The sequence below is a fragment of the Ursus americanus genome, chromosome 1 (genome assembly GCF_024610735.1).
Source record: "Ursus americanus isolate L20-20 chromosome 1, mUrsAme1.1.p, whole genome shotgun sequence".
Taxonomy (NCBI): domain Eukaryota; kingdom Metazoa; phylum Chordata; class Mammalia; order Carnivora; family Ursidae; genus Ursus; species Ursus americanus.
The window spans coordinates 104,954,998-104,972,790 of record NC_142127.1 but is presented as its reverse complement, the minus strand read 5'-3'; the positions used below and the strand labels follow the sequence as shown (position 1 = coordinate 104,972,790).

The following is a 17,793-nucleotide window of genomic DNA, read 5'->3' as shown; positions in this document are numbered from 1 at the left end:
TCCCAATATTTGCCTTTATGAAAACACCCAAAACAAGCAAAACGGACTCGTGTAGGAGCCTCACTTCTGCCTGACCGTAAGGTGGTAAAACTATGCTTACCAGAACACCTTTTGGGAAAATAGAAAACATTTTATTAATAAAGTGCATCATGGGACAGTTCCACTCAGCCCAAGGGCAGGACGCGGCTGCCCTCTGGTCCTGACAGGAGGGCTCCCTCCTCTCCTGCCTCAGTGGCTGACGCCACGGCCCATCTCACTCCAGCCCTCTGCCCCGGCGGACTGCGCCGAAGCCTGCCGCGAGGCCGGGGTTGGCTTCTTGGGAGGCATGGCTGGCTGTGCGTGGAAGATTCTGGAACTGGGTGCAGAGTCCGTGTGGACTATCCTCCCTCGCGGTGGGCACGCCTGACACATGGTCTTGTGCGTGGCCTCATCTTCGTGGAAGCGACTGGTCGTGCCGAGCGAGAGCCTGTGACTGCGGATATCCGTGTGCTCGCCGACGGGCAGTCTCGGCCCTGCTGCCCCCGCTCCCCTCATGCGCCCCACCCCCTCCACCAACACAAGGCAGGTGCAGTCAGCTAGGCGCAGCTCAGCCGGCAAGCTTCGGGGCGCCTGTTGGACGCAGGACGGGACTTGGACCACCCAACATTCTCAACCACACTTCGTGTCACTACGAGACATTATCTCTCATCACAGACTTGTCATGAGTATTTGTTTAAGTTGCTTATTGAAAAGAAAAATAAGCATGAATATCAAAGCAGAAAGCTCACATTTGAGGCCTGATTTTTTCCCCAAAGGATTACACATTTTCTTTGAATATAAATTAATCTCAGCTCAACTTTTAAATTAAAATTCCTGCGGTGTGACTTCAGTACTTCCGGGAAATGTCCAAGCCAAAGTAGAGGTAAAGGCTTAATAATCCCCTTTGTGTATTTTCTCAAAGTGTAACATCAGGATTTAGCGTGTCTCCGACAAGACACCGTAATAATCACACACACAGACTGTCCGGAACTTTGTGAATGATCTTGAAATTTCCGACAAATGCTGATCTGTCTTATAAAACTTCAATTTATATAGAAGAGGAATAAGTGTCGTGATATGAATGATAAGATAAACTTCCCTGAACTTTCTTCACAAGAAAAACAAAATACACACGTTTGAAAATACAAAAATCCAAATGCTTATGTTTTCTCAAGCTGTGAACTGAATCGCACAATCATACACTTATAGAAAAAATAGGTGATTGTTTTTAATGATTTATGTATAAAATAAAAATAAATTTTATGATACAATTTGATAAACTACTTCATACAAAATTTTACTCACATAAAATGTATGCAATTTTTTTTGCAACACAAAACTCCTATTCGTATGTATAAATTCATAAAAGGCAGACACATCTCGAAGCAAAACAGTCCATTTAGGCTTGTGGCTAAGCTGTTCAACTAGACGAGACGAGTACATGAGGGCTGGTTACCGGGCAGCCGCCGAGCCTCCCCTCCCGCCTCCGGTAATGCATCAGCTCAACCTGACCCAACGATTCTACCCTGCACGGTAGGAATGACGAAGCGGCCAATGTGTCAAAATGGCAGAGCTTCATATCCGACCTTGAACTTACTCAGCTTGGAAAAATCATAGAATCACCTTCGAAAAGGATTTCTTTTGGAAATTACAGGAAGGAAACCTAACCTGTGCATTTGTGCTAAGCCTTAAAAAAACAGAAATTTCTCAGGCAATTCTAACATTTAAGTGGCACTGCGTGGTTCACACCATAAATATCTAGAAATAAACGTATCAGGACCCAGACCTTACAACCTGAATGTCTCCAAAACTGGAATCCTTTATATACAAACTTAAGACTTTCATAAATATTTACAATATCATATGTGAGCGAAAAACTAAATATAAACCATGTTCTAAAAAAACCTTGCTTTAAATACAATTTCCAAAAAAATGGTAACATCAAAAAAATGTTGCAAATTGGCACGTCCCCTGAAGTCTTCTTTCAGCTGTCTGCCCCAAGCTACCTGCCTCTCGGGAACGCACATCTATGGGAAGGACGAGGAAAGATGCCAGGACTGCGGGCCCAGAGCAGCTCACTCTTACCTACACGGGGAAAACCCTGCAGCCGAATGTCCACAAAGGACATACTGAAATCTCCTTAAGGCTGGAAACACAAGCAAGAGGCCGTAGGGACCAATGAGAAAATGACAAAGAGGTATACGCAGTTGCAAAGGGCTTTAAAAAAACCTCACACGTACCTTATAAAGATATAGACTGAAATGAACCCTTTCCACGGGGAAATGAACTCAAAACAGAGCAGTCTCACGTTCAGGCCCCGTTCCGTTTCTAGTGCCAGTCAGAAGGCGGCCGTCCTTCACTCTGCTCCCCTCAGGGTCCTGTCACCAGACCTAAAACCTGAAACCAAGGATGCAGGCTTCCTCGCGTTCCATCCCCACTCACCTGCTAGCAAATCCTGGCACAGAACTGAGCAGGACAGGCCGCTGCAGAGACGCAGAGAACACGTCTGCACGGCAGGCCACGGTCCTGCTGGAGGAAGGGGAGCGAACACGGCCCCTCGACACACGGACGTGGGTGCGCTTTCAAAGCTCTGCACTTTGGAGGGAGGACGCAGAAAACTTGACTTTCTTAGGAAACTGAACTTAGAGAGTAGTGACGTTCTACCTTCCTTTTTATTTTCAGACTGAGCAGGACTTCCAGCTTCGGAAACGTGTGAGCTTTCACCTTCTCGAACTCAGAGTGATACTGTACACCATTTTCTGAATCTTCTCTTCGTTCTTCAGGATGTTGGCCTTCACGGCATAGATTCTGTCCTGTTGGTCCTTGATCAGCTGCTCCAGCTCGGCCAGCTCGGCCTTCAAGGGCTCCACCACACAGTCTGTGATGCTGGCGGGACACAACATAGGGGCTCGTGAGTACCAGCTCTCAGCTTAGATTTGCTTCTTGATTGCAACAATGAAAGAAGACAAAAGTAAGTTGTTTACAGCATCCAAAGAAAAAGGGTAAAAATATAAACACACTTGGGTAATGATATAAAGGGATGAGGACGTCACACCTGGGGAAAGGGTATCTTACCGACCCACAGCCAAAAGCGAAGCCAAACATGCAATTACACAAAGAAGCGTACTACTCCTAACACCTCACATCACATGTGGCACAGAGCCCTGGGACGGCAGGGAGGGGAGCAGTGCGGCCACCACCCAGGGCCACGCCCTGGCAGCCTGACACTCCCTCCACCTTCCTCCAGGGAGGCTCGTCCAGCTGCCAGGGCTTCGCCACCCAGGCCTCTCCAACTCACGAGCTTGAGGCATGAGGCCTTTCAGTGCTGGGTTACCTGCAAGGAAAAATCTAGAACGTATTTGGGAAAGCAGAGGTCAAATAGGCATTTTCTTTAGTTTTTTTTAAGCATGTAAATACAAAATAAATACAAAGAAGAGTGATGGGGCGCCTGGGTGGCTCAGTCGGTTAAGCAGCTGCCTTCCGCTCAGGTCAAGATCCCAGGATGCTGGAATCAAGCCCCATGTCGGGCTCTCTGCTCAGTGGGGAGCCTGCTTCTCCCTTTCCCTCCACCTGCCCCTCCCCCTGCTTGTGCTCTAATAAATTTTTTTAAAAAGACTCTATACAAAAAAACAAAACAAAACAAAACACGAAGAAGAGGGACAGTCTCCAACATCCTGCCACCAAGCAAGCTCCAGTTCTGTAAGGAAGAAACATCTGGGCACTACTTTTCAGTGCCTTAAATCAATGGTATGAAGTCCCAACAAATCAACGTGCTGGACTTGGCACCAAAAAGTTCTCGGCAATTTCCTAACTCCTTCCATGATAAACATTTAAACTTTTAAGGGACTTTTTAGGAGTAAGCAGACAAATAATAGAGAGAGCAGCTTTGTCACCGCACGGCGTTTTACCGTTGGGCTTACAGACCTAGCAGTGTCCGCCCAGGCCGTTTTCTGAAAACCCTTACCTACTGACACCGTTTCATGTATTCCAGATTCCCTGATTATCAACACAGAACATCAAACATTTCTCTAAAGTAAATCTCTTTTTAGTGGTTATTGTTTTCTTTACAGTGGCAATTTCGAAATGGGCCCACCAGCATTTATTTATTTTTAGAGTAAAAAATTAAAGTACTTTCAAAGTACATAGTTACCAAACTTTCGGGATTTTGATAAGACACATAAAACAATAATACCCACACTGCAAAGATCCCTGTATTGTTCACTGCCTGTATCTACCTGCATGTGAACGTGAGCTCCACATCTTTCCTAACTGCTGCAAAGACGTGCCCTGTGCAGTACGAACGCGGAAGGAAAATACTTCTTTGGGAAGGGTGGTGGCTTCTTGGGAGGTGTCCCCCTGGGCTTCCTGCGCCCCGCCCCCACCGACCTCTGCTCCTTCTGCAGAGCCCCGCCCCCCCACCTCTGCCCCTTCTGCAGGGCCCCACCCCCTCCACGCCTCCTGCAGGGCCCCGCCCCCGCCGACCTCTGCTCCTTCTCCAGGGCCTCAGCATGCTGCTTGTTCTCGCTGTGCCACAGCTGCAGCTCATTCTGCATGGCGTCCACGTCCTCCTGGATGTAGTCCATGATCTTCCCCAGGGGGAGCGCACTCTTGCACAGGGTCTGGATGGACGCACGCAGCTTCTCGATCTCCTTGGAAACTATGTCCTTCTCCTTCTTCCACGCAGACTCAAAGACAAGCGATTTCTCCTACAGTCAGTGGGGAAAATGGGATATGAAAGAAACAGCCTCACTCCCAAGGCAGGACGGGGACCTGCTGAGGCTGGAAAGACATGCGGGCAGGGACAGAGCTGGCTGGGGTCAGCAGCAGCCCTGAGGTGCCAAGCACTGTGCGAGCACATACACTGTGCCCAGGAACGGTCCATCCCTTACCTTCTCAAAGGTAGAGGGGTCTTCACCTGGAAGGCTGTCAGAGGGGCACATTTCTATATAGGAAGATTTATTTCCCAACTGACCAGAAACTTACTGTAGTTCCTGTTACCAATGCTGAGGGACCCTGATGATTTTCCCAGACGGATGGGCAGAAATGGGCCCTGACCCTGCATCTCACTCCTTGAATGGACTCCTTTTCCATCTCAAAGGACTCTGCAAAGGAACTCACCAGCTCCCTGGGTGAAAGGGGGAAAGGAATCCTCCAGGGAGGAGGAAAACTGCTGATGTGGGAGTGAAGGGATGGGAGGTGTGCAAAGGAGGGCATGGTGGACAGCACCAAGGCAGGCCGAGGGCCGCTTGATAAGGGCTGATGGAGCTGGCTGGTCTGGAGGTCAAGGTGGCCTGGTGCCCTCAGCGGGAACCACTGGTAAGGGGGACCAAGGGGTGCAGTAAAGAGAGAGGCAACTGAGAACACCTTTCAGTTTGGGCCAGGAATTCTCTTCACATGAGCATTTATCACAGACCTCTCTGAATTTGAAAAACTGATGTAAGTTGATAAGAAGCAATGAGAGTTTGGCTTCTCAGAAAACCTTTCCTAGAAAATGGATGTTGTTTAGGAAGCCCTCCCTGGATGCTCCCACTCCATCAGGCTGGTTAAGGTGTCATTGCTTTACCCACTTACAATATGAGCCGAATGCTGTTAACTGAATTATAATTAATTAACTTGTTTTATTAAGTTATACAACCATTTGTGTTACTTCTAACGTCAGCTTCAGACTATAGGCTCCAGGAGGGCAGGAACCCTGCGTCTGGATCCACCGTGGCCCATTATAGATTCTCCTTAGATATTTGTCAAACGAACAAATGAAGTGACGAAATAATCTGTCAAGATTCTAGCTCCACTACCTACTGGGCCTTAACGTAATGCTTGGCACACAGAAACTGTTAAATAGACAGGAGGAGAAATGAAAGGTAAATTTCATAAACGAGTAACAGTTCAGCATGGTTGCAGGATACAAGATAAACATACAAAAACCAATTATAGTTCTACATACTGTCAACACATGGACACTGAAATTAAAAACAGCATCATTTACAATTATCTATGTTAACAAAAGAGAGAAATACCTAGGTGTAGATCTAACGAAATATGTATAGACCTTGTGTACTGAAAATTACATAATGTGGTTGAAAGAAATCAAAGCAGACCTAAATAAATGGAGAGACATACCATGTTCCTCAATGGCAAGATTCAAATATTGTAAAGATGTCAATTCTCCCCAAACTGATACACAAGTTTAACAAAATTCCTATCAAAATCCCAACCAATTTTTTTGGAAATATAGACAAGATTATCCTAAAATTTATATGGGAAGGCAAAGAAACTAGAATAGCTAAAACATTTTTTTAGAAAAGAATAAAGAGGGGGGAATCAGTTTATCCAATTTCAGGACTTATTATGTAGTTACAGTAGTCAAGACTGTGTGGTATTGGCAGGACAGACACATAGACCAATGGAACAGAATGAAGAATCCAGAAAAAGACCCTCACAAATATGCCCGACTCATTTTTTTAATAAGATTTTTATTTATTTGAAAGATTATGAGCAGGGGGTGGAGCAGAGGGAGAAGGAGAAGAACAAGCAGACTCCCCCCTGAGCAGGGAGCCCGACATGGGGCTCGATCTCAGGAGCCCAAGATCACAACCCGAGCCGAAGTCGGCTGCTTAACCAACTGAGCCACCCAGGCACCCCCGCCCAACTGATTTTTGACAGAGGTGTGAAAGCAATTCAATGAAAAATTAACTCAAAATGGATCGTTGACTTAAATATAAAATGTAAAACTTTTCAGAAAAAACCTGGGGAAAAAATCTTTGGAATTTAAGGCCAAGCAAAGAGTTCTCACACTGACACCAAAAAGTATGACTTGTTAAAGGAAAAACTGATAAAGTAGGCTCTATCACAACTAAGAATTTTTGTTGTGCAAATGACCCTGCTGAGAGGTTGAAAGACAAATTAGAGAGTGAGAGTACATATTTTTAAATCATGTATCTGACAAAGGACTAGTATCTAAAATATAAAAACTCTCAAAACTCAACAGCTAAAAGCAAACACTCCAATTAGACATGAGCAAAAGACATGAACAGACATTGCATCAAAGAGGACACACAACGGCCAATAAACACAGGAGAAGATGTTCAACGTCAGTACTTATCAGGGCAATTCAACTTAAAGCCACAATGAGATTATCACTACCAGGATGGCTTTAAAAAAAAAAAACAGTGACAAGGCCACATGCTGGTGAGGACGCAGAGAAACTTGATTACTTGTACACGGCGGGTAGGAGTGTAAAATGGTAGAGCTCCTATGGAAAACAGTTTGGCAGTTTCTTTAAAAACCAGCATGCGGCGAGCATCTGACCCAAAACTCTACTCCTGGACACTTCCCAGAGAGATGACAAGTCACATTCCCACAGAGCCTGTACATGAATGTTTAGAGCAGCCGTATTCAGAGCAGCCCCAAACTGGAAACAACCCAGATCCCAGACGCCCTTCAGCAGGTGAACAGCTAAACAAACTGTGCTACACTCGAACCCTGGAACACTGTTCGGCAATAAAAAGAAACGAACTGCTGAGTCACGCAAGCACCTGGATGGATCTCCAGACAGTGACGCTGGATGAAAGCAGCCAATCTCCAAAGACATGCTCTATGCTGGCATTTACAGAACATTCTTGAAATGACAATATTGTAAAAACCGAGAACAGTCAGTGGTTGCCATAGGGTAAGGAGGGGTGAGGTGGGAGGGAGGGAGTAGGTGTGGTAATAAAGGGCAACAAGAAGGACCGGTGATGGAACTGTTGTGTATCTTGACTGCATCAAGGTCAGTATCCTGGGGGTGACACTGTACTGTGTCTTTACGAGATGTTATCAGTGGGGAAAACTGAGTACATGGGAAATCGCCATTATTTCTCGCAACCGCATGTGAATCTAGTTATCTCAAAATAAGTTTAGCTAAAGAAGAGTTAGTGGCCATATAAATACCTTTAAAATAAAATGATAAACAACTAAAATGAATTGTAGACAATAAAAAACTACTTCTCAAGAAAAAAAGAGTGTTGTCTTTACTATACAGAGATTAGTAAATCTCTCAATAACTTAGTCGAGCAATTTAAAATTCTACTAAAACCTGGGACACCTGGGCAGCTCAGATAATTAGTTAAGCATCTGCCTTCAGCTAGGGCCATGATCTCCAGGTCCCGAGATCGAGTCCCGCGTCGGGCTCCCAGCTCAGCAGGGAGTCTGCTTCTCCCTCTCCCTCTGCCTCTCCCCTTGCTTGCGCGCTGTCTCTCTGTCTCTCTCTTTCAAATGCATAAATAAAATCTAAAAAAAAAAAATTCTACTAAAACCCATGCAGGGGCCCTGAGTGGCTCAGTCGATTGAGCATCCAACTCTGATTTCAGCTCAGGTCATGATCTCCGAGTCACGGGATCGAGTTCTGCATTGGGCTCCCTGCTCAGTGCGGAGCCTGCGTGAGGTTCTCTCTCTCCCTCCGCCCCTCCCACCCCCGCACTCGTGCTCTCTCTCTAATAAATAAATAAACCTTTAAAAAATAAATACGATTCTACTAGAACCCATTCATAATGCTTATTAAGTAATTCCTATGCATCTGGCATTGTGTTGAGTCTGATACAAAACTGAACATGTAAAAGTCCAATAAAACTGGTGCGTTACAAACTAGACCAAGACACAGAGGGGATCTGGCCTAGCTCCCTCCTATTCTAGGTCCCCTGTCAAACTGCCTCGTAGTTCTGTATCACCGCACCAAGCAGAATCGGGAACACTAGCCTTAAATGTATAACTTTATTTTTAAGGGATTAAGAATTCAAAACAAAATGCATTTGCGCTGGGGTTATGACAGGACAGACTTTTATTATTGCTGCAAACATGCTGCGGCAAAACACCAGAATTCTGGCATTAAAAAAACCAAAAAGTTTCACTTAAATGAACACGGCAGGATGGAGTGGATAAGTCAGTGACTGTTTGCTTTCAAAGCTCACCTCTCTGATGATAGGCTGATTTATATAGAGCTCATAGCTGTATCAGCAAATTTCCAGACAAACAACCATTATAAACCCTTGATTTATAGGCTTTTAATACGTAGAGTAAAATACGAGACCCTACTACCATATTCACCACCCGGGAATGAGTCCTATGAAATACGCTTAATTTCTGGAAACAGAAGAGCAAAAAATAATGAAACTGTATCATTCCACAAAGTAGGACCTACCACAATCTAGAACGCAGGAGGACTGGGGAAACGCGGCGAGGGGTCTGGAACACGTGCTCCGCAGACACGAAGCTGCTGCCAGTCTGGCTTCACCACCTCCTAACTTTATGGCCCTGGGAGCCTGACCTGACCTCTCTGTACCCCGGTTTCATCATAATAAAATGGAAATCATAATATTTATCCTGCAGGTGAGATTGAATGGGATAATATAAAATAAGCAGCCAGTGCCTCGCACATAGTAAACCCTCAATAAACGTTAATCATTATCATAAATTTATCCGAAAGAAAGAACCAAACCGTGAGCCCTGCAGGAGGAAGCAGGCGTACTCTTACTCCGATGCCGGGATGCAGCTCCTTTACCGCGAGCGAACTCGTCAGTGACAAAATGCTCCGGGCCAGGCACGTTCGGAGAACTTCGGTGCGTTCGGGAAGTACGTCCACACAGTGTCAACACCAAGTCACACGTGGTTACGTCCAGCTTCAGACAGACGGGTTCTGCCATCACAAATACCCCTTCCTCACTGACACAGCCCCTTCCCCATCTCCACTTTATAAACGTACACAACCCACTACCATGAAATTAGATCTCAAATCCCTTTCCTGGCAGACCTGGGATCCGGCTCTGAGTCGGCCAGGACCGGCTGCCGCGCTGCTCTGTGGCGCCCCGGCCACGGCCCCCCTTCCCACGGGGGACGCAGCAGGGGCGGTGGCCAAGTGCGTCTCGCAGGGACACACCACCACCCTCCTGGGGCCCTCTGCCTCCTGCCCGCCTGGCCTGGCGTCTCGTGCAGGCTGCAGACTATTTACTCAGCTGCTTTCTGGCGGGAAGGCCTCCGACCAAGTGTGTCAGCGCTTGGCCGGCCGCGTCACACGCACTTTAGCTACATGATCTTCCAAGACTTTTCAGGTGAACACTTACTTCTGGGACTTCATACGATTTGCATTTACCACACACGCACTTGTCCCCAGAAATGCAAGCACTTGTGTTTATGGTGATTTTTTAAGTTTACAGTGATTTATTCTAAGTCATTTAAATAAAAACTATGAACTAAAATATGTGTTTCTTTAAATTTCAATCTCAGGTCTTCATGAGAAGCCAGTACCATTTTCAAGACAACGCCTGGAGAGCCTGGCCCTCGGACCTGGCCGCTCAGAAGCAGCCCGCAGGGTGCAAGCGGACGGCCGCGGCCTCTACGCGCTGGCCTCCCCCGGGTCGCTGGATCCGAGGGTCGCCGACACTCCCGAGCAGCGCGCTACCCTACGCTGAGCAAAGCCAATAAACAAAAGCCTGATTAATGCAGGGTGGGGAGAGGGAATAATAAATCAAAGAGCGTGAGTATTTGCTTTAAGTAACATGCCCTCCCGTGACCTCAGGAAGTGAGTTATATACAACCTGCCAAGAGTTCATTTTCTTCATAAACCGAGGAATGCCTGCATCCAAGTTACAAGAGAAACGCAGCGACTGGCACAGTGACTATTCTGAGTGTCTCGCTCATCTAGAAATATTCGATCGCACAACTCTGCAAACCAAACGTGCATCTCTCACTGGGTCCAACTAGATCCCTTAAACGCAGAGTAAAATAAAAGTCTGTCATCGAGTACTTCAGCCTTTTTGCGCGCACACAACAAAGCACATACAGTGTCAATGTGCGGTGCAACGAAATGATGAAGTGCCTCCGGCGCCTTCGCCGGGGCCACGAAAGCCAACTCGGCCAGGGTCCCGAAAGCCCAAGGCCACCGTCACGCCGCCCTCCGTGTGCGTGCTCGAGTACGGGTCGGCTGTGCTCGCCTGCGTGCCTGACTCGCTCGTACGGCGCGTGTCCACGTGTGTCTGCCTCTTCTGCTCCCCCTGCAGCTACAAGCACACACACACCACTCGTCTGCGCTGCTAAACGGGAGGTATTTCATTACGGAATACACCGTGATTTATTTACCCACTGCCGCTGGATGTTCGGGTTATTTTTGGTCTGGGTCTATTACAACTGCTCAGAAAAAGTGAGTATTCTGAACAGCTGAGTTGTAGGTAACAACAGCCAGAAACAGCTCCTGCCACTGTTCACAGCACAGCTGTCCCAGTACGCGGGCACAGGAGTCTCGGGATACACGGCGAGAAGTGGCGTTGTGGGCCAGAGGCTGTGTAAGTGTCCAGCTCTGGGACATAGTGTCAAACGGTTTTCCAAAACGGCTGTGCCAAGTGACATCAAATAGTCTTCATGAACCACTACTTTATTTCACTGCATAAAATACAAGAACAGCAGCCCATCTGGCATCGTCACGACCCAACGGCTGCAGGTAATGACCGCGGAGCCAGTGCACGGGCAGCAGAGGGGAGCTGCTGTGACACAAGACCTTCCAGGTGAGAGACGCGGCCCCTGCAGCGCCTACAGACCAGAGCGCAGGTGCGAGCAGGACACGGCTGGAGCGCACGCCTACAAAGGGACGCAGTGTGAGTGCCACGTGCCCGGACGGGGCCCCACGGACCTGGGCAGACGTCATACCTCTGCCACGGATGGCCTACATCAGACGAAATAACTCCGTGCCTCCGTTTCTGAACCTAGGAGCCGGGGACGGTACTCATCTAATTAATTACCATGCAGTGAAGTGATGTTTACGACTCCTTCGTCATAAGGAGTCCTGCAGGAGATGGCTGCTGCTGTGACAACCGTCTACACAACTAACAACTGATTGACAAGCTTCCACAGGGGGAAAGACAAACGTCAGGCACCTCCCAGCACGTGGCGCAGAGCAGAAGATCACCCCATGTTAGCTCCCTCCACGGACAGGAGTGTCTCTGGACAGGAAGCAGGTGGGAAGTGCGAGTGAGGAGGCTTGGCCCACTGGGGTCACGAGCTGCAGCCAAAGGTCAGTGCAGCGCAGGACAGACATCTCTTCAGATTAGCCTTTCTGACTGCCCTGAAAATTGGAAATAGTTTAAAAACCACTTTTGATCACACAGAGAGTGGGTCAGATGGACACTAACAAAGCTGGCAGGCAACAGGGACATGCAGAACTCAAATTCTCAGCCACAGCGGCCCCTTCTCTACTTAAAGTCATGGAAGTAAGCTAAGAATGTGATAATACTGGCTTAAAACTGGTCCTTTCAAACATTTTTATGAAAGGCTCTTCTTACATATTTATTCTCTCAGAGGAACTTTAGAATATTCTTTGCCAAACTCCAAAACAGCCACTGAATATTTATTGGAATTCCATTAAATTTATAAACTAAGTTGAGGGAAATAACATCTCTATCATATTGAGTTTCCCAACCAGAAACCCTCTCTCGACTTTTTCCAGGCTTTTTATATTTCTTGGTAAAATTCTGTGGCTTCTCGAAATAGTTGCTATAAATTTCTTGTTAAATGCATATGCGTCTGTAAGTTACGTTGTTTCCAGTTCTGAAGGGGAACGTCAGGCACGTTATTTTCAATGGGCTCCTGCCGAAACGTGGGAAACACCGACTTCCGTACGCCTGCCTGACACCGGGCATCAGGTACATTTGTTTTTGAACAGTCAACCTTTTGGGGATCAGCTCCCTTGGTGGACTGTCATCTTTGAATGACGTGATCGTGCCTCCTCCGTGAAGAACTCGCACCTCACTTCTCTCTGCGCCGGCTGGAGCCCCAGCAGAGCCCGACGGGACTGTTTCCCAGCCTCGTTCCTGAGTTCGGGGGGATGCACGTAGCCACTCGGAGCTGCCTAGGAGCTTGACCGCTGGCCGCAGACACACACTCCCTCCGTCCTCCTTTGCTGCACGTTTCTAGTCACACCGGATGAATTCCACGTGCGCCATTGATTCTTAAGAGAAAACACACCTACTGGTGACTTTATCTGGTTCAAGAACAGTTTCTTGGTTAGACGTAAGAGAAGCAAGCCATGTTTAAAGGGCGCTGCAACTGCTGAGCTCAGTCTGTCTGTAGCTGAGAAGGTGCCTCTCGCCGGATGCGGCAGCAGAGATGAACAGAAGCACGGACTACTCGCGGAAACAGAACCATATTTATCTAACAGAGGTAGATCTTTGCTCCTATGATACATTCTAGTTTGCTATTAATTCTATAATAAAATACGTGCTTTAGGAAAAAAAATAGTAGTAGTTCCTAACCATGAACTTTTAGTTTTTCTATTTCTTTAAACCTCTAAAACCCATTCGAGCTATAGATTTTTAAGGTTCTATAATTCTTTTAAAATATACCAAGTAGATTATAGCCAGAAAAGGAAAACTGGAGCCCAACCAGGAAAAAACCACAAGATGGAACAAACCATCAGGGGCAGCTGTCTCCAGGCCGCATCTGAGGGCCTGAGAAGGGACAGCGACCAGCCCAGCCTGGACCTCCTGGCTCCGCTCAGAGCGTGAGGAGGCGGAGACCCCTCCGTGAGGTAGCTGACAGCTGGAACCTGCAGACAGGGCGGGCCAGCCTCCAGGAGGTCCTGGAGAACCGTCGGAGACCATGACTGAGAGAGCCCATGCGCAGGCCCCGGCGCCCAGAGGAGGGCCAGCACACCACTGGAGCAGCTCGCCTCCTGGTAACTCTGGACCGCCAGCACAAACAAGGGCAGGAAGAGACCTGGCCTGCAGGACAACAGGCCCGTAATTCTGTACAAACACCTGCCCCTCCCTACTTCCCTCAGACAATCAAAGAGTAATCGGGGAAGAAACAAACTGCACAAGTCTGGGATCCTGCTGGGCCCCTGCCACAGGGCAGTTGAACTCAGTGTTCATCCCAGGGCTTCTGCAGTGAAGATGGGATGGGGATAGCCCAAGGAATCACATGACAGCATGCTGGAGAAGGGCCCTCGCAGGGCGCCAGACCTCAGACCCATGTGCCCTGCAGGCACGAGCGAAGGCACCTGGGACGAGTCAGCAACAGCTGACCAAGGAACCATGCGGGCTCCGAGCTACCGGGGTCTCAAGTCACCATCGAATAGGAAGTGAGCTCCTGCTTCTGACCAGCGGCCTGGGCAGACCAGCCCCCAGAGAGGACCAACTTCTTCCAAGAGGGAGGGAAGGGCATCCAGCCCCAAGGCTCCACAACTTCCATGAATCAGATCACTCCTCTAACTTCAACAGTTCTAGGGCACAGGAGATAATTTTATAAGAATTAACTATATAAAACTAACATAATCTTGATTCTAACACCTAACAACAACGGCACACACACAACAGACTGGTATCAGTTGACTACAGACTTCTATCTTCAAAGATTAGTAAGCTGGGTGCCTGGCTGGCTCAGTCGGAAGAGCACGTAACTCGTGATCTCAGGTTTGTGAGTCTGAGCCCCACACTGGGTGTAGAGGTTACTAGAAAATAAATAAAACACACTCTCTCTCTTTCTCTCTCTCTCTCTCTCTCTATATATATAAAAATATATATATAAATAAAATATATATAATAAAATATATATAAATATATAAATATATAATAAACATATAAAATATATAAAATAAAATAAAATAAAATATTAGTAAATTGATTGTGGTTTTGCATCAGATAAATAATAGACCATGACCAAGCAAATGTTATTTTAGGAACATAAGAACTGCTCAACAATTGGATTCTATTAATTTAACCTCAACATCTGCTGAGAAGATAACGTTTGATAACGTCGCACATCCATTTCTGATCCGAGTCCTGGAACACTGCCCGGTGCGTGGTAGGTGATGAATAAATCCTGACTTAAAAAACATGATAACCTGTAATCACAAAACGAGTTTATATTAAGTTTTTTTAAAAAAAGGCTAAATAAACAGCAGTAATGTGAGAGTCCGACTAAGAAATTAAAAGGACAACAGAATAAACACAAAGAAAGTAGAGGAAGGAAATGAAGAAAACAGGAGAAATCAGTGAAAAGAACAAAGATACAAAAGAGAACGCCAATGAAGCCAAAAACTGGTGGTTTAAAAACACTAACAAACTTCTGAAAACATTGCTTCAAAGAAGGAAGAAAAAGTGCAAATTAGTAGATTATTAATAAAACAGAACAAAACTAAATTATAAATAAAGCACATATTTAAAGAAGTCTATCAAGAGCTTTTGCCAGGAAACATGAAAATTTAAAAGATACCACCAAAACTGACTCAAGAAGAAAGAGAAAGCCTGAGTGCTCCCATAAGATACAAGTAACAGCAGTGCCCTAGAAGGTCCCCATCGAGGAAACCCCATGGTTCCACACGCAAGTCCCACCAAACTCTCAGAAACACACCATTCCATCATCTACCGTCTCTTCTAGAAAAGAGAAAAAGAACTCTCCCAGTTCACTCTTAACCTTGGGACTAATACAAGACAAGGATCATATGAGGAAAAGAAAATCGTGGGTCCATTTCATCCATGAATATAAATGGAAAAATTCTAATTAGAAAACAGAATCTACCAGTGGATGAAAAAGATAATATAGTGTAACAATGCTGATTTCATCTCAGAAACGATCACTTAAAAGCCATAAATGTCATTTAGTGAATTAGAAAAGTAGAATGGAATCATCTCAATGCAGAAAAAGCATTTAATAAAATTCAACACCCATTCATGATAAAGCCCCATAGTGGAAAAAAAAAATCAAACTTTCTTCATCTGTTTTATTAAGCGCTACAATAAGTATCAAGGGTAAATTCTAGAAGAAGTCATTAAAAATCAGAAAGGAAGAAGGTGGCCCACTATCACTGTTACTACCCCTCTGGGAGGGGGTCCTGGAGGCCCCATGGGAGTGATTAGACAACAGCACGGAAAGCATGAGGCCTGGAGAGGAGGAACAAGGCCACAGGGACTTGGGGCCACAGGAACGAGGGTACAGCTCCGGGGAAAGAGCACAGACTCGGGCCAGGCACCTGCGTTCGCATCAGCTCAGGCGCTCACCAGTCCCATGGCCCCAGACAAGTCCCTTCAGGTCCTGATCCCCAAAAAGGGGGTGACAACAGTCCCTGTATCTCACTATATTCTCTGCATTAGTATCCAGCAGCTACCATGGCACAGAAAACACAAAAGAATCAACATGTATTTTTAAAACAACAGTGTATCAAGGAAGTGGTTGTAAGTCAACAGCATCCCTACCCACCAACAATTAGAAAAGAAATTTAAAACAGAGTGTTTCCAATACCAGAATAACCTCCAGAGTGCCCACATACAAATCTAACGAACAATGGGCACGATTACTACAGATGCAAATCACAAACGTTTCCTGAGAGGCATTAAAGACGGAATACGCAGAGAGATCAATACGCAGAGAGATCACTGCTCATCACTCCTCCTTAGTTCCCGAGAGGGCTTTCCATGGCGCTCAATCAGCAGCTTACAGGACTTCTACGGAAGTGGAAAGGACCCAGAAGAGCCAAATCACCAGATACGAGGCCTCTTTGTAGCGAATCAGAGCAGTGTGGAATCAGGCAGGGCTAGTGAGACAGACCACAGCCTAGAGGCTGGCCGGCCACCTAGTTGTTTGTATAGCCCATGAGCTAAGAATGGTTTTTACTAAATAAATAGTTGAAAACAATATTTAAAGGGCCATATTTTGTGATATGTGAAAATTCTATAAAATTTGCATTTTGGTATCCACAAAAAAAATACTTTATTGGAACTCAGTCACACTCATTCATCCGGGGGTCGTCTAGGGCTGCTTCTGCAAAGCTGAATACTGGTGACCAAGCTGAAAATACATGCTTTCTGACCCTTTCTAGAAAGAGTCTGCTAGACTCTGGCATACAGAATCCAGAAAGCACCCAGGCACACATAACTTTCACACACAGCAGAGCAATGTGGAAAGGAAGAAAAACTGATTATTCATAGCAGAGAAAACCTGCACCTCGATCTTACAGGACACGGGAAAATCAACTCCAGGTGGATTAAGAACAGAAATGTCCAAACAAAGCTTTAAATGTTTAAAAGAATAAATACCTTTGTGGCCTCAGAAGAGAGAAAGATTTCTTAACTAAGGCATAAAAAAGCACTAATCCTAAGCGTTAAGACTGAAAAATTTTAGTTACATTGAAATTAAGAACTCAGACATCAAAAGACACTTTAAAGAAAGTGAAGGGAAAAGTTTTAGACAACAACTTTAATGTGATTTTACCTCCATTGACCCTCTGCCCCACCACCCAGTCTTATTATGCTATTTTTTTCCATAAAACTGATTTTTCAGAAACTGGTTTAGGGCTTCTGCACTCAGTTCCATAGTGATGGTTATGCTCAATTCTATTTGCTGAACCAGTTTTATTTCCTACTAGTTTCTACTAGCTTCCTTAAAAACTAAGAGGTGAAATTAACTTCGATATATTTTATTTAACTCATATATCTTTTTTTTTTAAGATTTTTTATTTATTTATTCAACAGAGAGAGAGCCAGCGAGAGAGGGAACACAAGCAGGGGGAGTGGGAGAGGGAGAAGCAGGCTCCCAGTGGAGCAGGGAGCCCAATGCTGGGCTTGATCCCAGGACTCTGGGATCACGCCCTGAGCCAAAGGCAGACGCTGAACGACTGAGCCACCCAGGCGCCCCATTTAACTCAATATATCTAAAATACTGTTTCAACATGCACTCAACATACAAATGACTAATATTTTATATGTTTTTCTCCTTAAGTCTTCGAAATCCACATGTATTTTGTCCTCACCCTGTGTT

The 17,793-nt window shown here is 46.0% G+C and overlaps 1 protein-coding gene across 6 annotated transcripts in view; it reads right to left on the bottom strand.

Annotated features, from left to right (window-relative positions):
- Positions 1-109: 109 nt before the first annotated feature.
- IFT54 (intraflagellar transport 54) overlaps positions 110-17,793 on the bottom strand; it is a 59,020-nt gene continuing 41,336 nt past the window's right edge. For all 6 annotated transcript variants that reach the window (XM_087864877.1, XM_045793981.2, XM_045793976.2 and 3 more), the window contains 2 exons: positions 4,501-4,724; positions 110-2,904 (listed from right to left, as the gene is read on the bottom strand). In XM_087864877.1, coding sequence (XP_087721003.1) covers positions 2,739-2,904; positions 4,501-4,724 — 390 coding nt within the window. In that variant the 3' untranslated portion in view covers positions 110-2,738. The remainder of the gene's footprint in view (positions 2,905-4,500; positions 4,725-17,793) is intronic.